Here is a 23,643-nt window from a genome sequence, read left to right on the forward strand (position 1 = left end):
TGTTCGTGTTTTAGGTTGTCCTTTACCAGAAACAGAAGACCAGGATGTAGGCATCTGTAACAGTTATGCGACGACTAGCTTTGCATTGTGATTGGCCATAAACCCTAGGTTCGTCGCAGATACTGAAGACCCGCAATTGGCGTCGCGTGGGTGAACAGTACATAGATGCAGAGCCATGGAAGAAAGTGGGAAAATCTGCATCCGCGTTACATGATTCGCACGTCGATTGCGCAATCTAGCCGCCTTCACCTGCGCCTTGGCAAGTAAAACTTCTGTCAATCACGGGAAACAAGGCGGGCCGAAGGCATATTGAACATCGTTGTATTACCCATTAGCCACCATAAATCCCATCTTATCGTACATATGTGCATCTTGGCTAGTTCGTGATGCTCAGTAATGATCCAAATCGGGTATCAAAGAACACTAGCAGGAGAGACTTGGACGCCGTGTTTGGGCGGGAGTCCAAGTAGCTTCAATCATGGGAAGGCAAGGCATTTTCAGCACAAAGCCATCTCATTGCTGTGGCTGAGTGTTTAAAGATAACCTTCTAGACTTCATCAGCGTGGGCTGAAGGGTGCAACGGCGCGAGTCATATCATTGCATTTGGTGACCAGCTGAGAAATGACGCGGAGAAGCGGACTACCAGGGGTACTCTCGTTGAGCTGGATGTAGGCAGTCGTTAGGCGTTGGACAACGACATCCATGATCTTGGGAATGATGTCGCGAATGTCGGCATCCTGGTAGAATGTTAGTTCAGGAAAGCTAGTTAACAGAAGTGATGCACTTACGTTGGGGTTGACGCTTATAAAGACAGCATTAAGCCACATGAGGCGTTCGGGCAAGTTGCGCCCTAGTGATTCAGAAACCACTGCTCCAGTCGAGAGCGCGAGCAACGGGCTCACCTGGGCAAGATAGGCGGGGTCATAGCGCACAAAGACTTCGTCAAAGAGTGCAGCACTGCGTGGGGATTGCAACCACTGCATGGTACCTTGTTCGAAGTTGCCCTCGGACATGAGTCTATGGATGGACTCAATCTCAAGCTCCTCTTGCGTCTTTTGTTTCTTTGGAGAGCGTGTAATGCGCGAAGGGCCTTCTCCACGAGCGCCAGTCTGAACTGGGCGCTCTTCGATGGCCAGCTGAAGCTTGGCAATCTGAGCTTGAAGTTCGGATTGCGTCGCAGCCATAGTCCGAATCGTGTCCAGGCAGGTATGGACAGTGTCGGTCAGTGTGGCAATCTTGGCAGTGTCTTCACGGCGCTGAGTGTGAGCTTGACGAAGTTCCGCTCCGATTTGACGCTCGATGACGTTGGTCAGATTCGACATGGCAGGGTTGACGATGGATCCAACGGAAGCGACCACCATAGACTCAAGGTTGCCGCTGATCTTCTTCGCTACGTGATCAGAAAGGGACTGGACCGTTTGGGGTTGTTTCAGAGCTCGAGATACTGCATCACCCACTTCCTTGGAGAGTTGAGGTCCCAAGGCCGACTTGAGATTGGTAGTGAGACCTTGCTCAACAGTGGCAGACGTCTTGGCCAGTACTTCGGGGAGTAGAACGTTACGGATGTTGTCATCAACCATCTTCCTGATGACACCTTCCACGTTCTCGTTGAGTGTGCTAGAAACCATGCGTAGTATGGCCTCTTGCTTGGCACCGTTCGCCGCGTTGAGAACGCGCTTGTCTTCGTCGAATCGCTTGTACATGACATCCAACTCGCGAGAGAAGCCCTTGGTGATCTCAGCTTGCATAAGCGCCACAAACTTGTTAGAGTCCAAATCACTGGGAGGAGCAATGACTGTCGGTGCAGGGGCCTGCCGTTGGAGATGCTTAAGGAGCTGCTTGGCCCACTCGGGCGCCTCAGAGGTGTCAGGAGTCTTGGCCTTGGAAGACTGTTGGTCGACAGGCGCTTCTACAGGTGCAGGAGACTTGGATTGCGGAGACGCCTGTGCAGCTTGCGCGTATGACGGAGGCATAGACGGGGGTGCGCGAGTAGAAGCTGAAGTCAGAATGGATGGAGCCGCTGACACCTGAGATGCAGCCTCTGTGGCACCCGAGCGCTTCTTCTTTTTCTTTTCGGACTTCTCGCTACCACCATTGATGATTGCTGCGCGAGCCGCATCTTGCTTGCTCTCAACCTTGGCGAGAGTAGATGCACGCACAGCGGCCTCTTGGTTCATCGTCTGCTTGGAAACGTTGCTGTTCTCTCTCTTGACAGTCTCGCGGGCGGACCGATCTGAAACCGACTTGGGTGCAGGGGTGTCTCCCGCAGCAGACGATTCATCTGTAACGGGTGGCTGTGGCGCCTTGAGCTGTGAGATGGTGATGATGCCTTCTTGCTCAGCCTCCTTGGGATAGATTGGTTCACCTTCCTTCTTCCAGCCGAGGTCGCTGCGCCGAATGCGCAGGACGCAGACGCCCTTGGAGTGCATGACGTACAGCTCAAAGAGAGCTGCATTGTCAGGGTCATCAACGTCGGCGGGACCAGCAGGCTCATTGAGCATATGCAGACTCCTGATCTGCCCCTTGGGCGCAAACGAGTATTCCGTAATGCTTGTCATAATGGCTGTAGCATTAACAGGGGGTAGCGGGTTCTGGCCCTTGTCGCTCTTGTTTGCCAGACGAGAGATGTAGGCAGCTTGGCTGAGAACAGGCAGGTTGTAACGCGGGCAGGAAACGTGGACGAAAAAGATCGAGTTCCTTGTGGGATGGGCAACCGCCATGATTCCGGTACGGGGGTGGAACGACACGCTGCAGATGGCGTCGGATTCGTTCTCGTGAGGTAGATGAATCTCTTGGACAGCCTTGTTGAGACCAAGATCCCATAGCTGGAAGGCGTGGTTCTGCTTCATGCCAACCATGACATATCGCAGCGCAATACCCTTAGTGTATGGCTTGTCTTTGTCAAAGAAGAAGACTGAAGTAGGCCATGACTTGGCGTTTGGAGTCGTAGTGTGGAACTCGAGCAGAGTCTCGGAGACCTCTACCTGTCGTGGTGGGCTGCGAGGGTTGCCCAGGTCAGGCTCCGTCAGGCTGCGGATATCCCAGAAACGCATACGGCCAGCCTTGTCCAATGAAACAATAATTGTGTCGTCCTCGCTGAACGTAAAGTCCTTTCCAGCCTTGCCAGTAAGGATCTTGAGAGAGCGCTCCTTGAGATATTTCTCCGTGTGACAGATGCGGCTCTTGGTGCGAGCGTACTCTGCAGCAACTCGAGGGAAAATGATGTGGATCGACTTGCCCCGGCCAACAGCGAAGAACTCTGGGTGACGCGAGGATGGCTTGGCGCGTGTCTTGAGCTGACCTCCAGATGTGTTATCATCTTGAGACGGCGACGGGGGAAGCATCAGGCCCTGGGAGTCGAGGTTTTCGCCAAACTGATCCTCGCGGGCAGGGTCGAGAGAAGTCCAGAAGACTGTGCCATTGACTCCGATGCCCAGAATGCTCTCAACAGACTGCTGTGAGTCATCCGCGGCAGTGCAGACGGCGATGTTGAAGATGCGCTCTTGGTGGTTCTCAAACACCTGGCGGTAATGTCCGTTCTCTTGGCGAATGATACGGAAACCGCCCTTCTTGACGAGGGCATAGACAATGAAGTGCTTGCTAGCAGCGACGAGAGATCGATCAATCTGATCAAATTCTTTCTTCAAGCGAGCAATGTCCATGAACAGCTCATTGGCAAAATAGAGATTGCGGGGTGGCATCTGGTTAACCTGAATGGAAGCAAAGGCGCGCATGGGGAACCTGTAGACTATTACCGTCTGGTCGTCACCCTTGGCGAGGCTTTCTTCCGCTTCGGCAGTTTCCCAGTTCTCAGCGACATTGTCTTCAGCGAGCTCAGTCGCGACTTCTTTCAAGACAACTGCGATAGGCTTAGGAATACTTTCTTCAATCTCTTTGGCCTTGCTGGGGTCCTCGAATTCCTCTTTGATCTCAGTAGCGATCTCAGTCATGACCTCTTGGATTTCTTGAACTTCTTGAACTTCTTGAACCTCTGGAGCAGGTTCGTTCGACTCCTCGGGCACGGGCGTAGCTGCTTTGCCCTCGGCTTCAGCAAGCGCAGCCTCAATCTGCTGACCAACCTGCTCGCCCAAATCACTCACAGCCTCAGCCACAGACTCGTGTACAGGAGCAGGCGCGTCTTCCTCGGCCGGTGGAGGAGGAGCTTCGGGCGCGTTTTTCTTGAGGATCTCGACCTTTGGAGCGGGTGGCTTAGAGCCCTGCTGTACTGGGGTGCGGTTGCGAGGGCTCGCGGCTTCGAGTTGGTCGAATGGGTTGACATAGGTGAATTTTGGAGCAAGCGAAGACGCTTCAACAGGGAAACGCGACGAAGGAGTGTTGTTGCCCTCGGAGCCCAAAATCTTGATGGACGAGGCAGAGGATCCGGGGGCGGGGGCTGCGGGGACTGCGGGATCAGCGGGCACCTGCTCGAGCGCAGCGTCGGCAACATCTTGCGCGAGGTCGTCCACAACCGTTTCAGGCTTGTTGGACACAGCAGGCGTAGACAGCACAGCTGACACAGCGGGCGGAGAAAGCACAGCTGACGCAGCCCGAGATGAGCGACCGCTTGACTGGGGCGGCTTAGGGTGGTTGAGCAGGCGGAGGAGCAAATCCTGCGGGTTCTGCTGCTGCGAGGGCACGGGCGCAGGCATAGCTTGAGCTTGAGAGGCAGCGCTCTGGGAGCCCGTCCTACTGCCACCCATCATGCTCGCCATCAAATCCGAAGTCTGAACTTGTGACTGCTGCGACACGCGTCTGGGCTGGCCAGCGCCCGATTGCGAGTTGAAGCGCAGCAGATTGAGGAGGTTGGTTGATTGCTGCTGGGGCGTCTGGTGAGACACATGGCCGTGTTCGGGCGCAGGCGTCGTCGTCACAGACGTGTTGGGCGACATGATGGCAGAATGATGATGAGGCTGCGGGCCGCTCGGTGAGGGAGAGAAGATGGGCGAGGAGACGGAGGGCTGCTGATAGCTGTGTTGTTGCTGCTGCTGATTGCCAGTGGCGCCACCTTGGAGCCGGGCAAACAGCTCCTGCAGGTCCGCCATGGTGAAGGAGGATAGGGCAGATCTAGCCGGGGATTAGCAAGGGTGAGAGAACGCACAGCTGCCGCTGCTGTTGATGGCGAGGTGGCGCCGTCGAGGACGTACTTTACTCAGTACCCAAAATTCGCGTGCGCGGCCGAAGCCCGGATCACTTGGATTCCGCAGAGCTATACGGGTCGAAGGGTAGTTGGGAAGAAGAGAAATGCTGGGGAGCAAATGAAGAATTCAAGTGACGGGCTGCGATGGAGCGCAGGTGTCAATTGGCGATGCAGAAGAGAGGCTCGACAAGCTCAAGGTGACTTAGTTGGCGCCAGCAGGCAAGCTAGGCTAGCGCGATTTGCACGGCGGTGGCGGCGGAGAACCGGGTGGCACGTCACCACGTCATGACAACAGATAGCCAAGCCGCCCGACTTTCACCTTCACATTCACACTGCAGCAACGGATTCGCCGCAGATTGGTTGCCTCTGCTGCGGATTACACCACCCGGCAGCCGATAACGCAATGGACATGTGTGCGTTGATAGGCTGTGGTGATTTCCTGGACGCGTCCTCCTCACGCCGGTGTCATGCAGCAATGTTTCCAATGACACGTTATCTTTTTTTTTCTTCGAGATTCATTCATTACTATTTACCTCATCCTAGGAGTCACACATGGCCCAAGGATCCATGGAAAGTTATGTTACTTACAATTATGAACAACAGCAACGCCATTTACCGGCAAGACCCAAAAGCCTTCTGGCACCCTAGTATACTCATGCACGAGGTGAGGCTGTTGCCACACCGTCCATTCCTGCCGCAGCATTCGCCAAAGGAGGAGCTCTTGCAAGTATAGCCAGCCTTTCCACCACAGGTGCCATTCGGTGATATCTGGGCGGGGCCTGATGTAGTAGCAGGGGCAGAGGATGTGCGAGTGCTGGTAGCAGTGGTACGCGTCGAGGTGGTTAAGCTAGGAGTGGACGTGTTCAGGCCAGGAGTGGACGTGGTTGAGCTACGTGTCGGGGGAGTCGAGCTACGTGTCGAAGGGGCCGCAGGGGCCGAGGAACTCGTGACAGGCCCCGAAGACGAGCATTTTCCAAACAGTGGGTTGCAGCCCGTGCCGCAGTAATCGGCACTTTTACCGCACCATCCATACGCCGAGCAGCACTCGCCTTCGGAAAACCCAGCGCAGGTATATCCCTTGGTCCCGCCACACGAGCCATCTGCAGAGACAACGCCGCCAGGAGTGGAGCTGGCAGTGGAGCTTGGGACCACTGCAGTAGATCCAATCGACCTAGATGGGGTGGATGCGGCGCTGGACGAAGAAAACCCGCACTTTCCGAAGCCGCTCTGGCAACCAGTTCCGCAGTGCCCCTCTGTGTTTCCACAAAAGCCGTACGTGGAGCAGCATTCACCCTGAGCAAATCCTGTTAGAGTCATTAGACAGCTCATGTCCAAACAAGGTGTGAAAACTTACCAAGACATGTGTAGCCTGTTGCACCTCCGCAAGAGCTGTCAGGAGACACAGTCGTAGGAGTGGCAACAGCACCGCTAGACGTAGCACTAGCGGTCCTAGAAGTAGTGGAAGAGGCACCGGCCGGTGTAACGACAGACGACGAGGCGGGTCTGTCAGTCGGAGTGCGGTACCAGTTTGCCTCTGGCTCGCCCATGCATTCACCCAATGTGACCAGCTTGTATCCCTTCTTGGTCATAACGTCAAGCATATGACCCGTGAGGTTCTGTGCCGTCTGCTGATGGATATCGTGTGCAATGGCATGGAAATTGTCTACCTTTGGATTGCTGGGGTTGACGGCGGCGTCAACTCTGTTCTTGGCATTCTGAATCAAGTCGGGCGTTACGTTATTGTAGTCTAATCGCCGTTAGCAAGTGTCATTGTAGCAAGGAGAAGTTCAGGGTATATGACCGTCGGTGCTGTTCCACAGGTTAGTAAGTGTCTTCTAGATAAATTTTCGCAATGCCTACTCGAGATTAAAGTAGGATACAACATATCCCAAGTCCGCAAGGTCTTGTTGACACCCAGACGCTGGAGTGCACGAAGAGTATGGCGGGCGCATATAGGTGGGGAATTTGCCAATTATGTTGGTGATGGCCATCTAGAGAAAGAAAAACGTTAGTAAACGCATCGAATGCGTCTTATGGCGACATCACTCACTTCATTCCTGACCATCTGGTCGTACCTCTGCTCCTTGGTAATAGCACTGAGATCCTGGTGCGACCAAGTGTGGCTGGCGACTTGATGTCCCTCAGCAACCATGCGAGAGATGATTGCAGGCCAAGGCTTGCTCTTGTCATCAATAGCGCCTTTATTAAGATTAATGCCGGTAATAAAGAAAGTTCCTTTGGCGCCATATGCTTTGAACTGGTCGAGCACGTCGTTGGTGTAAATATAAGGGCCATCATCGTATGTAATGGCAATAGTGTTTGGGGTAGCGCAAGCATAGATGCCTTCTCCACCGTATACCTGTTTCCCGAGCTTCGTACGAGGAGTGTTGCGTGTACTGCCTCCAGTGGGGATCTTGTTGGCATCACAGCCAGGACCGTATTGGAAGAGACAGTCCGGTGCTGCGCAGTAGTCCGCTGTTCAAACATGCCATGTCAGTGTGTTGCTCACGTCAACTAGGTAAGCAGGTACCTTACACCCTTTTCCACAGTAGCCCGATGGAGAGCAGCAATATCCCTCAGCACAGCTTGCGCGACCGTGATCGGGTCCACATCGACCATTAGCGCCGCCTTGACGGTTGGTCAAAGGTTGGCTGGGACCATGAAGTCTGAAATGACTGTCGAGGATGTTTCTGGCCTTCAGCTTGGCAATGTCGCTTGACCCCAATCCATAGATCTTTGGAATGTGGCCATCGCTGTGAGCAGCCACAGGAGGAGCCAGCAGTAGGGCAATGGATACCCCGATGAAGCGCATGTCTTGGATTTCCTATAACTGATTGCCACTGCTGATAATTCAAAGGAGCGCGACAAGGAGAAAAAAGCGAATGTGACTGGGTGTGTGAAAGATCGACTTATATTATGTACGACGAACGTAAGACGATGCTTAAACGAATGGATTGCCCCTTTGACCAAGCAGAGAGGAGAAAGACAGTCAAGAAGCAAAGCCCTTGCACGTCCTAACACTTCTGATATATATCGACCGACGCACAGCCTCGGCATGCCTGGTCTGCCTAGAGTTTGGTATGAAAAAGAATCATATTGATGCCCAGAAGTAGCGTGCTTGGCCCTGGATGGCTCAGCCGCACCGTGTCGGACCATGCAATGGCTGGTGCAGAACATAGACGTTGAGACTCCCGTAATCTGTAGTTGGAGGTGAATCTCTTCGAGTGGTATACACCCAGCATGCTCGATTACGGAGAGTGCACATAATTCTGCGAACCGCTGTACCTGAAGCCGCAGGCGTCTGGTCATGCGCAAGGCGCTACATATTCAGCATCATGAGTATTGCGGGCTGCATTATTGGAAGCAGACTCGCGTAGTGAAAGCCAAGAGTGTTTGTGGCTTTCGCAGCCAAGAACCCGCCCCTGGATCATCTCCAGGTAAGTAGAAGCGCAGATCATGTTAGCGCCCGCGCTTGGCACAAGCAAGAAACACCCGTAATGCCAAATTTGGAGTTCCCAAGACGGGCCTGTCTTGGGTGCCTGCCCTTGCTCTAAGCCGTGATCGCGAATGGAGGTTCAACGGCCCCTCGGCTGTCGAATGTGCTTTTGTCTACACGGCACCAAACCGGGTCTCTTCCTCGGTATAACAAAATAGTCTTTGCTCTTGCATCTGGCCTTCCCCGCCAAAACGTCCATTGAAGAATCCGTTTGAGCGGACGCGTAAACTGACGGTCGAGGCGGCAGCACTGCCAACAAAGAGCTAACCGCCGGCGTTTCAAATGGCGACAGCACGGCTCATGTTGTTTGCCTGAGCCGCTGAGAATGACGATGTGCCCTGGCAATTTATTAAAATAGAAGACGATAGCTACAGGTGATAGCCTGTAGGCTGCTGGTGCAGTGCCTGATGTTCAGCCTGTAAGGGAGACCTCGTGGATATGCATGTGTCTCAAAGAGCTAGCGTACGCCTGGGCACTTCGGCAGATGCGCGAAGAACCCGCCGCCTCGTCGCCTTGTGGAAATGAACGAACTTTCTTTTTCGTGTCATGCACATTATTGGACACCCTTCCCAATTTTGATCACTGGCTTGGATAGGAGTGTGAAATGCAAGGCAGATGGGCTCAGGGGAACGTTGCCGGGGCGTCTTCTGGTTAGGGGAATATGTATTGTTGGTCTATCGGAACCACCGGGTATGTCAGGCGTGGTTGGTTGGAATGTTGCATCGTTTTCTGATGAGCCGGGCCCTCTGTGGAGTAATCGAGGCATCTATCCACATGTCAGTGTACATCACATGATCAATGTCATGTGATAGGGTCTCTCTCTTCGCGATGTGCGCCAATGGAGGTATCCGGCCATAATTGCGATACTTGAATATTCTCCAGTGCCCCCCATTGCTGTTTGTCCGTATCGTCAAACCATTGGCGGGAGAAAACCTGTTGGCCAAGGTTGAGTTTCAAAGCTGTCTTCGTTGCCAGTGCAGTCATGGCGTGGGGTGCATCGACAAAAAACACATTCATAGCAACAAGCCTATTGTAATCACGAATACCACCAGCTCGTATTGGCCACGATCTCTTGGCCATTATGCGTTGTCGGTGGGATGCACGGGCGGACATGGCAAAAAAGCCTTAACCCTCCTCACCACCATCTATACCAGCCAGTCTACTGCTTCCTCACGACCACTAAAACTGCAAAAAAGGATGGACTCGCGGGGAATCGAACCCCGGACCACTCCCATGCTAAGGGAGTATTATACCACTAAACCACAAGCCCGATTTGCAACTTGTTGCTTGATCGATGGATGAAGGGCAAATTAGAAAATATATAGTTTCATTGGAGATATGCAATTGACGAGGATGAGTTTGCAGTGGGTCGAGGTATTAGCGGGGTCAGGGCTGAGTAGACGGGCTTCCAGACCCTCCAAGATAGCGAGGGAAAGCTTCGGGCCTGTAGACTGTAGACTAGGGCTTGCGAACACGACTTGTTGAACATTTCACGTGGCTGGTGTTGGGTGATGCAACTTGGTGGAAGAGACGCTCGCTTTGGTCATGTATGATTTCTCCTGTGGTAGCAGCAAGTTGATAGCTCCATGACAGCGCCGGGGAGAATATTGCAGCAAGTCGTATTTCTCGCGGCTGCGTCGTCAGGCTGAAATCACTTGAGAAACAAAAGGCATGTTCTACGGCATCAGGTGTAAAGTAATCACTTGATGGCATTATTCGCACGCCGTGCCACCACGTGTGGGATCGGTTACGCGATCTATCTTTCCCCGGCTAGCTGCATGGACAGGCGGAGATCTGCATGAGGCCTGTCAAGCGATGGCGGTCTCTCCAATGGCGTTGAGCCCAAGTGAGAGAACATGCCCCAATCACGCGTGGATCCAAACTTCACCACGCCGTGCCGCGGACCGGGCGCAGTTGTTCCGGACCCTCCCTGCGCGCAAACCATGATACAACGGTCGCCCCTTCCACCAAACACCCCGACCCATCCACAGGGAAGGAGGCGACGATGTCACTAGACCCAATTTCGCTTAGACTAGCGCAATCACAACCGCGGGCACATATTTTCCATTGCTGTTGGTGCCCCTCGCTCCCTCCTCCCACGCCCAAACCCCTCAAAATTCCCAATTGATCAATTGGCCGCAGTGCGACCTAAACAACTCTTTGGACTGCCCATTTCGAGACGCAGCCTTGCCACGCCACGCCCTTGAGCCTCACCACCCTTCACAGTACGAGCAGTGCCCACAGGACGGGTGGCTTTGCCCAGGACAAATATCTGACAGGCACAGGTCTCTTCCACCAAACCCAACAAACATGGACTACCAAGCACCTGCTGCTGGCGCCGGTGGCCGTGGCTGCTACAACTGTAAGTTGAATATCGCCACCTTCACCCAACGGCGCACTTGCGCGGCGACCCCACAGTGGCCAGCCAGCAAACTCTGGATGTTGTTGTGCACCAGACTGCTCGTTTCCCATAGACAAGCACGCTGTTTGGCTCCATCACCATTGCCGCCACCCGCTCCTCATTACATCCATATGCCGTGTGCGCCTTTACTGACAATGTCCAGGCGGAGATGCGTCCCACCGCGCTGCTGAGTGCCCTACCAAGGGTACACCAACCTGCTACAACTGCGGCGAGAAGGGCCACGTTAGCCGTGAATGCACCTCTCCCCAGGCCGAGAAGACGTGCTACCGCTGCGGTGGCACCGGACACATCTCGCGCGAGTGCACCAAGGACGGCGGTGCCCCCATGGGTGGCCGTGGCGGCGGCAGCCAGGAGTGCTACAAGTGTGGCCAGGTCGGTCACATTGCCCGCAACTGCTCTCAGGGCGGCGGCTATGGCAACGGCGGCTTTGGAGGTCGCGGTGGCTACGGTGGCGGTGGCGGTGGCGGCTACGGTGGCGCTCGCCAGACTACTTGCTACTCGTGCGGTGGCTTCGGCCACATGAGCCGTGACTGCACCCAGGGCCAGAAGTGCTACAACTGTGAGTTGATGTGGTGAAAGCACAGTGTGAACAGGTACTGACGTTGTTCAGGCGGCGAGGTTGGCCATCTGTCTCGTGACTGCCCCCAGGAGACGTCTGCGGAGCGTGTGTGCTACCGCTGCAAGCAGCCTGGCCACGTCCAGAGTGCGTGCCCCAACTAGGGTGTGTCTGGACCCCGTCGATGTTTTGGTCTAGAAGGAGATTTGATGCACCCGCCTGCTCTGATGCAACCATGACGGCAAGCTGGCGTTGCGACATTAGGACTGCGCCCACGCTGTGACGAATCATCGACATGATTACGATTTCCTTTCTTGTACATCTTCATTCTGCGGCTTGCTGCCGTTTTTCGACGCTTCACGAAAAGCACATCGTCGCCCGGGCATGATCGGACGGCCTTTTCCACAGTTGGCTGTTCTGTCACGAGAGTTGGTTATCGGAAAAGTCTTGATCCAGGAAAAGCATTTGGTGGGAGATACAAATGTGGGGGGATAGGAGAGCGGATCCTTACGCGAGCAATGAATGGAGCAGTGCGTGGTCTGCACGTGGACTGTGGCTGTAGGAGAGCGAGGTATCTTTTGGCGGATGACTGGCCTTGGGGTTGCCCTTGAGCGGCCCAAGGCTCGGGCTGAGGTTGAATAAAGAGACCGGAAAAGTTCCCACGATTGGGTGGGCTCCTCAACTTATACTGGCGCCAATTTATGCACCGTGATGGGCGTGCGCTAGCCTTGATTTGAATTTTGTGAAGGCAGGTCGGCGTGCAGTACTCAGCTCTGTGCGGGGGCGCCGGTGCTACGACGGGCGAACCGGGCGAGCTATGATGGTGCGAGGCCTGAGTGAGATGATGTGATGCACACGACTGCGGCTAGCCAGACAGGGACCATGCGTGGAGTGGGCAGACATGTACAGTGCACCGCACGCTACTCTGGTGCCAAGGCGGCCGTGGTGTTGGTGTTGATGTTGGCCATGGGCGGCGCCAAGCCCACATGTTCGTTTACATCCCACCCCAACCCAAACAACCCACCGCCAACGGCCTCCACCACTCTCCCCACCGCCAACGACGCGTCAATTGCCCCAACACGCGCACCCAGCCCTTTTGGACGACAGCCACAGCAATGGCGCCCCCGAAGAAGCGCGAAAATCGCGAAAACAACTATTACAATGTCGGTGTTCAGGGAAGGTACGCACATGCGCTGGGCGACTTTGCGCGCGCTCGCTCACATTGCGTAGAAAGACAGGCATCACACTAGCAGACAAGGGCGTTTACGACGAACATGGTCTCGAGCCCATTTCCGGCATCTTCTCGTCGCCGGAGAGGTCCCCGCCAAAGCGCAGTGAGAACGCGGCAGGCTCAGAGTCGATGGAACTACAAGAAAGTGCGTCTGATTCACGGCGCTTGTCCGCGCAGTGTTGCGCGTGCAAAAGCGTGCATTCTGACGTTGTGTACAGGCTCCATTCCCGACTTCAAGACATCGAGCCAACTCCTGCGCAACAACCGTACAAACCTCCCTCCGCCTCGATCGCGCTCGCCCAAAAAGACAATGCTTGGCTCCTCGCCGCGACGACAATCATCCATGGTGCCAAGGGGAAGCTCGGCCGCTCCTTCGAGTCCCACGCGCGCTTCGTCGCATCCGATTGCTAGACGGCTTGATTTCGAACAAGACGAGTCGAGTCTGCAAGAAACACCAGCACTGAGTGGCTCCGGTGCGCGGCGCGGAAAGCGCTCAGATGTATACGACATCCCCGAGGATGGTGAGGGTTCGCCGCTGCCAGAGCAGAGTGCGATGCTAGAAGAGAGCATGGTGCAAGAGGAGATTACAGCAAACGAGAGCTCCATGGCCGCGGTGGAGCAAAGTTTTGTGGCGCAGATTGGCGACGAATCCATGACAGTTGCGGAGGCTGTTGAAGACTTGGCTGAGGAAGAGTCGGAAATCGCACCAGAACCTGTCAAGCAGCCAGCAAAAAGAGGCAGGAAGCGCAAAAGCGATGTTGTAGATGTCACAGAAGAAGTCCCGGAAGCTACTGAGAAACCACGGAAAAGGGGACCTGCTGCACAAGCATCAGAATCGCACAAAAGCAAGAAGAGCGGTCCTGCGCCAGTTACCCAACGACGAAGATCTCAGCGCGTCTCTGATATCAGTGAACTCGAGGCCAGTGCTAGCGAACTACCTGGCGACACTACCGTGGACCAGTTTGAGCAGAGCGAAGCGCCTGCGCCTGCGAAACGTCGAGGACGCCCACCGCGGGTACAGCCTGCCACGGAAAAAGAGAATACAGTGGCGACGAAACCGGCAAAGAATGCAGCTGCAAAAGAGAAGACAAGTGAACCGTTCAAGAAGCCTACGAAACCCGCCGGGAGACCCAAAGCCACTTCCGAGCCCAAGACCAAGCCAGCACCGAAGACGAAAGAGACTTCCAAAGACAAACCAAAAGAAAAGACTCTTATTGAAGAAGGCGCTGGCAAACTCGTAGATGTATACGGCAATCCCCTCAGCAAGCAGGACATTGATCAGATGTCTACTACATCAGCCGGCTCAAGATTCGGACGCGGACGGCACCTCTCTGTTTTCCGAGAAATCGACCCTGAAAACGTTGCCCGCGTAGGACGAACTGGCAGGCATCGCGTGGCACCGATTGATTTCTGGAAGAACGACCACATCTCTTATGATGTTGACGGCAGCATGACGTCGATTGTGAAGAGCGCAGCAGTCGAGGAAACACGAAGGCAGAACAAGAAGTACGGTTCCAAAGGCAAGAAGAAGAGGCTCACAATGGTCGAAGAGGAAGAGATTGAGCTTGACCCGTGGGAGGAGAAGGACGGCAGACTCACGGGCAACTACAAAGGCTTTGATCTAAATACCAACAGTGCCTCGGACGAGATTATCGAAGATGGCAAGTCCAGCGTTCCAAACTATGAACCTCTGACTAACTTCTGTAGATATTGCATGGGCAGACAAAGGCATTCGACCTCAAGAAGTCGGCGATGGCGGCTTCAAGTTTGCAAAGATCGGATCAAGCGGCTCCTTTTTCAACTGGGGTCTCATTGAACTTGGCCCCGACCAGATGAAGCGCACAAAGAACTCACGATTTATGCACATGGTCTTCAACGTGCAGTCTGGCACGGTCGAAGTTCGTGTTCACGAAAATGAGTTTACGATCCACAAAAACGGCATCTGGCAAGTTCCTCGAGGTACGTTGGTTTCTGTTTCCCCGTCGTCCATGACCCGTCTGCACATTTCTTCAACCGTCATTTCTATTTTTGTTTTCCGCGCTTTCCTTGATGCCGTATGACTGCCGTTGCTTTATGCTCGACGCCAGACGGCATATTGCATATACCATCACACGTAGCACTTGGGCGTTGTGCGTTTCGGTCCTGCAACGTCACACTGCATGTGGCCAGGAACACGAGAAACGAACCACGGGCAAGCGAGCGGACGGTGCGAAGCGAACCCAATTCTCGTCACATGCAGCCACTGTTGCACGGGTCTACTGCATACTGCAGGACACTGCGTAACGTTTGAAGCCCCATTCCCTAGCCTACCGACGGCACGCCACGACCTGTCGTTTTGACTGGGCTGGGCGGCTACCGCGCGCATGGCTGTGAGCCAACGAACGCCTTTCGTTGCTTTCCTCGGTCCTATCTTTGTTTGGCGTTCCCTCCCCCAGTTGCTTTCCCCTGTTTCTTGTCCGTTTCCACTTTCTCGTCACTGGCCCATCACATTGGCGCGTTTGCCGTGCTTTCCTCCCTTTCCTCACGTTATGCGCGCTGATTGGTGCGATCCTCATTTGCACATCACACGGAGTTGTTAACCAAGTGGGCTCGCTAACCGAACGGTTTTTGTTTACAGGCAACACGTATAGTATTAGAAACGTCGGCAGCGGGACGGCTCGCATCTTCTTTGCTCAGGCAAAGGAGAAGATTGTCGACCCTGAGGAGTAGTCGCCAGGGGTCATATGCATGGTCTTGTCCACGTCCTCGCGGTATCCGTAATGTACATTGCCGCGCCAAACTCGGCTTCTTCATTCTTGTCCTTGTGGATTTCATCTTGGGGCCGGCGGTGTAGAACATGTAGCGGTCAATCCTGCATATGCATCGTCTTTACTCTTCTTCCTATCACTCACTCACTCACTCACTCCATCACTCTCAACATTTTCCTGCGTCTTTGCGCTGGCCCTCCGTGTGCAAGCGCCCAAGTGGAGACTGGCTGTGTGTATTATACATGTGTGGGGCAAACAACCTAGTCCTATGGCCCCCTCGGCTTTTGAGGCGTTTGTGTGTTTTTGTGTTTGTATTCGCGTTCGCAGGAGAGGCCATGTGGGGAAATAAGACCATGTCCGTGTGTCGTGTCGTGGACTCGCTCGGAGCCCCAGTCGTGCTTCTGAGTCGCGAGAGAGAGAGATCGACTGCCATGGCCCTATCCTTTTTTTTCCACGCCAAGCGCATGAAGCGCGGTTGCCACGGTGTTGAAGTCGCTGTAGATTATCTTATCCCGCGGAAATTCCAGGGGGGCCATAACAATTTTTGCCACTGGGGTGGCGGGCTCTTGGACAAAGTGTTGAGGGGGGGGGGTGCGGGTACTGGGCTTGCGGCGGTTACATTGTCGAGTACATGGATGTTTGTGTGCGTTTTTTTTTTCTCTCTCTCTTCCCCTTCATATCAAATGTGGCCTTTGTTACATTAGCCGTGGGAGATGATCAGCACGTCGGTCAGCATTAGTCAGGGAAAGCCAGGGAAGCCTTCAACGTCTCCTTTTTTTCTCTCCTCGGGAAATTACATATACCCTTGTACCAATGTAACAATGTAACAATGCCATGGATGTGTGGGGGATAGAAGGATAAACCATAGCATTGGGCTGGAAACACTGCTGGGTTGCATTAACGACACGTAACGGGTGAACGTGGTGCTGGGATACAAGCAATGTTTGGTTGCATTGCCGTGTCTATCACTATCTGGTGGTTGGCGGTATATACCTTGTAGGCTTAGTAAGATGACTTGGTTTACATTTGAATTGTTTTGTCTTTGCGAGTAAGTCATGGTTAGGGAAGGTAGTAGAAAGCGTGGTGTTGGATGATAATACTCGTGATATGGTGTGGTACGTAGAGTTTGCTTGATATATACAGGGCACGTTGGATATCAGCAATATCTAGCCTTTTTCTCTTCCTTCAACTACATGCTTTGCTACATGCAGCTATATGACAAGTGAGAAACATACGTAGGTGTGGTCTATTGAATATGTTTTTCTCTTTCGTGTAGTTACTGCAATTGATAAACGCAAGTGTGGTTACACTCTATTTCTTACTATCCTACTCGACATCAGCGCTACTACCTTCTCACTTGAACACGCATAAAGAAATAATTTAGATTATTTAAGTAGTACTACACACTGCAATCATCCTTTTTTGCTGTTTTTAACAGCAGGATGTTATAGAATAGCGCAGTGACATGTTTGTATACAAGAGCCAGCACTGAATACGAAAACCTAGCCGGCATTACCAAGACAAGAGAAAAGTCGCTCGAATCTTCAACACAGATACCGCCTTTCCTCCTCCCCAGTCTTTCCAGCGTATCAAAGATTGAAAGACGGTGAAAAAAAAGCGTCCAACACATGAAGATAGTAGCAATGTATCCATGAGTTATTTTCAAACACTATACGTAGACTGCTCTTAGTACCATGTCTCCGCCTCGACTCATTATTTTAATCTTGCTCATAACCACTCTGCTGTACATTCCATCTCCATGTTTAAATTTCATACCTGCAAATCTCGCACTTCACTATTAGCTTCAAAGCACCACACATACTTTGCTCTTTCCCGTGCCAAGTTTCCTCTCTATACAACGCAACTGGAAAAAAAAAAGAGAGAGGCCAGCTTGGCCATTGCAACATGTGTGTACCCCCCCCCCCAGTCTAGCTTAGCCTGGTTACGCGCTGCCACGTCGACAAAGCCATTGCACGCACAAAGTAGCTGATCCAAGATAGTCATACACACACACACACTTTCCTTTCCCACTTTCTCCTAATCTCTTGCCAAGTGTCCACAGCGACATGCCCAGCAGCCCCCCGAGGCCGGCGCAAAACGCGCATTTTTGCACCGCCACAGCAAAAGGGCGGTGTACCTCTTGTGTGCTGTCGCATCTAAGCCTGTTCCACTACGTCGCCATGCCCTCTTTTCTTTTCTTTTTTTTTCATTCTTTCCATGCTAAAATAAGACTCACTTGTCCTGCCTTGCAAACTATGCCCTTTCTTGCGCTGTACCTGTACCTGCACCTGTCGTGCATTGCACTGCCGTGGATATGCTCAGCTGGAGTATATCCGGGTCCCAGCCACCCTCTATCTACATGCTAGTTTGCTACTAAAACGCGCAGCTGGAAAGACGCACAAGGTAAATAGCTGATATACACAGCCACAGTCACAGCTGCAGGCGCAGGCGCAGGCGCAGCTGCATAGCCACCGTTGTAACAGACCACGTCAGAGTATGAATGTATGTATGTATGTATATATATATCTAGTCTCGAGTCAAGATATATATCGTAAAGTAAAGTTAAGTAAAGTCAAGTAAAGTAAAATAGAGTAATATAATATAATATATTATACTATATCCAAGTCCCCCCATACCAATCCCCATACCCCATCCCACATGTTCTAGACGGTATTCGGGTGGTCGGAGGGTCGGCTAGTCGGTCGGTCAGCCCGGGGGCATTCAGTCAAGTTAGTTAGTTAGGTATATAGTTAGGCAGTCGGTGTGTTGGGTAGATGGGTTAGCTTGGGTTGCTTTGGTGGTTAGGCGATTTTCCATGGCTTGGACCTTGGCGGTGGCGGCGGCGGAGGCGGAGGCGGCGGAGAAGGAGAAGGAGGGGGAAAGAGGCGGTGGGGGTACGTCTGAATGCGAGTGTGCATGTACATGTGCACGTTGGAATGTAGGAATGTAGGAACGCAGGAGGAGACAAAGCAGAGTCGGTAGAGTGATAAAAAACAGTTTATTGTTTAGTATAGTACACGGATTCCAAAATCCACTTGATAACAAACGATAAGTAAGTACACTAGTAATAGTAGTAACAGTAATAGTACTCTTTACTCTATTCAATACCAAACTACACACCGGACAATCCCCCCCCCCCGTGATCAAGTCGCACCTCACCACTTACTTTACTCCAACCATGCCAGCATTCCAGCACTCAGCGCACACCACTCCTCGACGCAGCCAAACCAAACCAAGCGGTGAGAAAATAAAGAAGAAAAAAGAAAAGAAAAAAAGGCCGCGCGACCAAAGGCGGTGTGAGTGAGTGCGTGTGTGTCTAAGTACACCAGTTGTAATTCTAGCATTAGGGGGGGGGCTTTCTTTACCATAGCTACTACTAGGTACACACGTACAGTAGGTACTACGTACGGGGGCACCCCCTGCGTCGCGTCGCGTCGCCTTGCCTTGGCTCGCTTCTTTGCGTCGCCTGCTTGCCCCAAGTCCGCGTAACCTCCTTGCCCTGCCCTGCCCTGCCCTGCCCTGTCCTAACCAACCGGCCAACCAACCAACGCTAACCACTGTCAAACATGTCAAACCTATGCTCCGGTGAGAGTGCCCCCCCTCCCCTTCCCCCTAAAAAAAAACACGTCGCATACGAGTAGTTCGCTGCCTGTTCATCGGAAACTTATTAGGAATAGTCTGACTAAAAGTCGCCGAAATCCTTTCATGCTTAATTTCCACACTTTCCTAACCAACCCCCCCCCCCCCATGCTGCGGATGGTTTCATGCGCTCGTAGTATCTATGTAGGTTGGTAGGTGGTTGACCTACCAACCCACTTAGGCGCCCTCCTTTGTTCTTGGCCGGCATTCACCGTGGCAAGTCGAGTTTGCGATTCTGCTGCCATGAATAGCTCGGTGGGTTGGTAGGGCCATCCTCGCCATGCTGCGACGCCAGGCCTCCAACAGAACGTGCCTTTTTGTGGCCTCTGTGCCCGCCCCCCAAAACCTGGGCTGACACGCAATTCGGGAGGGTTGGGGGGTTTGGTTTGACCTTTTTTTTTCCTTCTTTCTCTCTTTCTCTCTCTCCACACGGCACACACATATCCTGGGAGCTGGAAAACCAAATCGGACCATGACCACCAGATGCAGCAGTCTTGGCTGCAGGTTTGAGCTTGATTTGATTACGCAAGAAAAGAAGGCGCTGCTTGAGCTAGAACGTTTCATTTATTGGGGGGGTTGGTTGGCTGGTTGTTGTTGTTGTGCTTGTTTGATTGGCCTTGGCGTGCACGAACAGCTAAAGAAAATCACTCTGACAGCTCGTCAACTGGACTTGTCAGGTTGTGCAGTTGCTAGTAGATCATGTGCCGTCTCGAGTCTGTTGTCGCAAACCATGGCGGTGGTGGTGGTGGTGGTGGGGAGGAAGCCCCCTCCATTTCCCCCACACAAAACCACCCGACAAACCAGACAACACAACACAACAGCAAGACAAATCAGAGTACTCTGTGGTATGGCCCATTGTATTGATTTTGAAATCAAAGAATACAAAAGTCTAGACTTCTGTCTCACTAGCACAGACAGCCGGCCCCGAATCTCAATCTTGATGCCTCCGACCTCCTCCGTCTTTTGAAATCATGGCCCCCGACTTCCCTGCCTTTGCTTCTTTCTTTCTCGGCCGGCCGACTGACTAACAATCCCACTAAGCAACCAAGCAGCCAAGTAAATAAACCAAGCCAAGCCAACCAGCGAAACGGACCGCTACATATAGTGCCACGGTATTAATTCCTGCCCCAACCATCTACTTGGTTCCAAGAAAATGACCCCCCGCTGACTAGTTAACAGCCTGCTCTTTACAGTAAGTAAGTAGTTAGGGGTCACTTATCCACATTATGAGTTTCTAGAAGTCTTGTTTTCTTGTTTTCTTTTTTTTAATTTTTTTTTGGCAAATAACCCTCTATTTCTAACATACATAACCCCCCGTCAACCAAGTATCTACTTTAAAGTACACACATGCCGTATGTTACAGGTTATAAGTACTGTAGCCCCATTTTTTTTTAACTTACGTACTTACTTACTTACTTGCTTACTTACTATGTATGTAACTGACTAACACACCACACACACACCCCCTTGACAAACCCTTGACAAGCTTGATCACATAACATACCCTTTTCAACCCAGTTGTTCATGCGAGCTGGGGGTGGGGGGGGGGGAAAGGGCGACGACGGCGGCGACAGAAACATGGGTCATCGCCGGAACATGCGTGTCGCTGTACACCTATTCTGCTGATTGTGGAATCCGCCGGCCGGCCTTGCCCACTTGTGTGCTATTGATAGTGGGCAGCGATGGAAAAAGAGTGGGGAACGGGTGAATTGCGCATGTGCATGTGCCTGCAACACCGGTTTCGGGAGCAAGTGGCCGAAATGGCGATGAAAGGAGTGAGAGAGAGTGAGAGAGAGGGTGCTGAGGGTGTGTCGGTTGCATTGTGCCGAGCCAGTGTCAAGGTTTGTGTGTGTGAGCAAATGGGGCTCCAACCCACACGACGGGCGGACAGCTTCTTGTGCTGAGGGTTTTATGAAAAGCATGCACTGCGACACAGCGATGCTGCCATGTCGGGTGCCCCGACGAGTCGCAAATGCCCTCAACACGCATGGATGCCGGCGGCCCCTCTTGCCCGTTTCCGCCCCTGCTTACACATACGCAATCAGAGAGATGGGGCCGTGTGGTTCAGATGCATGGCGGCATGAAGGGAGCGGCAGGGCCAGACTGGCGCAGGGCCCAAATTTGCCCGCTGCAAAGCCGAAATTTGAACGGGTGACAGCAGTGATGTTGCTGAGACAGGCTCTTGTTGCATGGGGCTGGAACAAACAGGTGGGCAGGAACGCATGCCGTGGTTCTGGATCGTGATTGATGGAGCCCCAACGACTGACATGGAACGGTTTTGGTCGCCCTAGGCTTGGCGGGACGTGATCAGCGAAGCCGGGCGATCAGGGAGCATCCATCGGTGAGGGAGGGGGAGAGGGAGAGGGAGAGGGAGAGCGAAAGCCTGTGTGCGCATGTGTGTGTGTGTGTAGAGCTCTGTGTATGCGCATGCATCTAGGGAGCGGAAGGCGGGAAGAGGGCCCGAGGCAGAAACAAAGCGTCGAGCGGCGGAAAAAGGAAGCATGCAAGGGGAGTAGGGCTAAAGTCATGTGACTCGCAAAGGTTTGGTGGCGGGCGAGGACGGGAACGCCCTGGTTAGCGAGAGCAAGGAAAGCCATGGCAGGGATGCACCGGCACAGGCACCGGCACAGGCACAGGTGCAGGCTAGGAGGAGAGCCGGATCAGGTTGACGAGCTGTCGTCATGAGGCATGAATCGCGTTTGGCGAACAGGTGGGAGATTTCGGTGGCGCCCGCTTTGGGAAGGCTTCTCGAAGGCGCGCAGCGAGCACGAGCGAACGGAAGCGCGGCCGGTCGTGGCCCATGGCCTTGTCGCAGGTGCACGAGCACGCCTCTTTCTTTTGCGCCCTCGTCGTCGCCGTGTCTCTTGTCTTTGTCGTCTTGTTTTTTCTTTTACGTCGACAAGATGGGCGCACTCACCCACCTACGCACACCGACAATACGCACCCATCAGGGGCAGCTAGTAGCTGGCCTAGTCCGCTCGCTACCAGGCAGGCAGCCCAGGCAGCCCAGGCAGCGGGCGCCGGAGCGTCGTATTTTCTTTTTTTCCTTTTCTTTTCTGGGCGTGCGCGGGCGTTTGAACAGGTTGGCAGTTCGGATCATGCGAACACCACGGGGCGACATGCAACCCCAAGCACGCAGCAAAAAAACAACAATGGGGTCACGGGCAGAGGGAGCGTGAGGCAGAGGCCGTCGCATCTTGGGGCGGCCCACGTGCTGATGTCGGGCGGGCGAGGAGTCGGGTGTGGGTGGTTGGCGTCATGTGTGCATGCATTGACTGGGCTGGCCGAGAGTGGTGGTTATGCCTGCGGGGTGAGTGTGTGAGAGAGAGAGAGAGGATGAGGGTTGGCGAAGGAGAGGGTGGGTGCCTGAAAAGCCATAGCGCGCATGGCCAAGGACAACAAGAGGCAGGAGCGAGCAAGGCTGCGAACGACGGGTATGCCGTGCAGGGCGGCGGGCGTGGCCCGGCATGCTAGCGGGGGCTTCGATGATTGTTCGAGAAGGCTCGCTCGCTCTGTCGCGCTCTCTCCCTTGGGCCGGGCGCCCAGTGCATCGCCGCCCGGGGCGCTTTCTTGGGCGTGTAGACTAGGCTGTTTCAAACCGGTTCACGCGTAAGGTGTCGTGGCCGGACCAAGTGCACCTAGTCGTAGTCTAGTATCCTGACTAAGTCGCTCGTGGGACGCGCACGCTCTCGCTCTCATACATGCATGGCCTGCGTCCGGTATGCTGTCCGTGGCCGTATGCATGCTCCGCTAACTAACGCGCGCATCCAACCAAGGGAGAGGGGCGGAAACAACAACAACAACAACAACAACAACAACAACAACAACAACAACAACAACAACAACAACAACGGTCCCAGACGGATGCTTCCATAGGTTCGCCCACTGCTCAGCCTGCAAAAGCAAAAGCACGCTGGTGACGGTGACATCCTCCTCCACCACGGCGACAGAAAAAGAGGCGCTTGCCAACTGGTCGCCAACACACGGCTAGTCAGTTCACCGTGGGCGTCAGGCCAGCCCAGCAAGGCGGGATGGGATAGCCTTGTCGTGGCTGCAGCAACCCCCCCCCCCCCGAACATATCGATAAGCCAGCCCTACCCACACCCACCTCAAACACGCTTGTCCCTCGATGCAGTCATGCATTCCGGCCGTCGTCGCTGCCCATGTTAGCGGTTGGCTATCCCTGTTGCCGCTTGCTTTTTCGGCGGGGCTGAGAGCGAAAGAGAAGAAGGAAGAAAAAAAAAGACGTGCAGAACCATGACACACGCTTCTTGATAATCCGCTCCACCACCACCACCACCACCACCACACAGATACATACATCCAGACATAGTTGCACATGCGCCAGGCAGGGTGGGTGGCATGGACCGGGTTGGGTTATGAGGTGGTCTATGTATGCTTGCTGCATGCAAGGC

General features: G+C 53.7%; 4 protein-coding genes and 1 non-coding gene across 5 annotated transcripts; 1 reads left to right on the forward strand and 4 right to left on the reverse strand.

Moving 5' to 3' along the window:
- Positions 1 to 365: 365 nt before the first annotated feature.
- On the reverse strand, positions 366 to 5,042 carry SETTUDRAFT_148942 (uncharacterized protein; the record flags this gene model as incomplete). The annotated part of the gene is made up of 2 exons (XM_008025649.1): positions 366 to 737; positions 789 to 5,042. The coding sequence occupies 2 exons, from the start codon at positions 5,040 to 5,042 to the stop codon at positions 558 to 560; spliced, it is 4,434 nt and encodes a 1,477-aa protein (XP_008023840.1). The 3' UTR covers positions 366 to 557.
- Positions 5,043 to 5,749: 707 nt separating this feature from the next.
- On the reverse strand, positions 5,750 to 8,084 carry SETTUDRAFT_46665 (carbohydrate esterase family 4 protein; the record flags this gene model as incomplete). The annotated part of the gene is made up of 6 exons (XM_008025576.1): positions 7,673 to 8,084; positions 7,188 to 7,612; positions 6,998 to 7,128; positions 6,939 to 6,946; positions 6,492 to 6,884; positions 5,750 to 6,441 (listed from the first exon to the last, which is right to left on the reverse strand). Exons 1-6 carry the CDS (start codon positions 7,947 to 7,949, stop codon positions 5,750 to 5,752), a joined length of 1,926 nt encoding a protein of 641 aa, XP_008023767.1. The 5' UTR covers positions 7,950 to 8,084.
- Positions 8,085 to 9,434: 1,350 nt separating this feature from the next.
- Positions 9,435 to 9,746, reverse strand: SETTUDRAFT_38457 (uncharacterized protein; the record flags this gene model as incomplete). Its single annotated transcript, XM_008025547.1, has 1 exon — positions 9,435 to 9,746. The coding sequence occupies one exon, from the start codon at positions 9,744 to 9,746 to the stop codon at positions 9,435 to 9,437; it is 312 nt and encodes a 103-aa protein (XP_008023738.1).
- Positions 9,747 to 9,831: 85 nt separating this feature from the next.
- SETTUDRAFT_t123 lies at positions 9,832 to 9,903 on the reverse strand. The gene has a single exon. It is a non-coding gene; the product is annotated as a tRNA-Ala (tRNA).
- A 2,815-nt stretch (positions 9,904 to 12,718) lies between these two features.
- On the forward strand, positions 12,719 to 15,742 carry SETTUDRAFT_168322 (uncharacterized protein). The gene is made up of 5 exons (XM_008025650.1): positions 12,719 to 12,791; positions 12,842 to 12,987; positions 13,061 to 14,503; positions 14,550 to 14,801; positions 15,460 to 15,742. The coding sequence occupies exons 1-5, from the start codon at positions 12,727 to 12,729 to the stop codon at positions 15,549 to 15,551; spliced, it is 1,998 nt and encodes a 665-aa protein (XP_008023841.1). The 5' UTR covers positions 12,719 to 12,726; the 3' UTR covers positions 15,552 to 15,742.
- Positions 15,743 to 23,643: the final 7,901 nt, after the last annotated feature.

This window comes from Exserohilum turcica (genome assembly GCF_000359705.1).
Source record: "Exserohilum turcica Et28A unplaced genomic scaffold SETTUscaffold_15, whole genome shotgun sequence".
Classification (NCBI taxonomy): domain Eukaryota; kingdom Fungi; phylum Ascomycota; class Dothideomycetes; order Pleosporales; family Pleosporaceae; genus Exserohilum; species Exserohilum turcicum.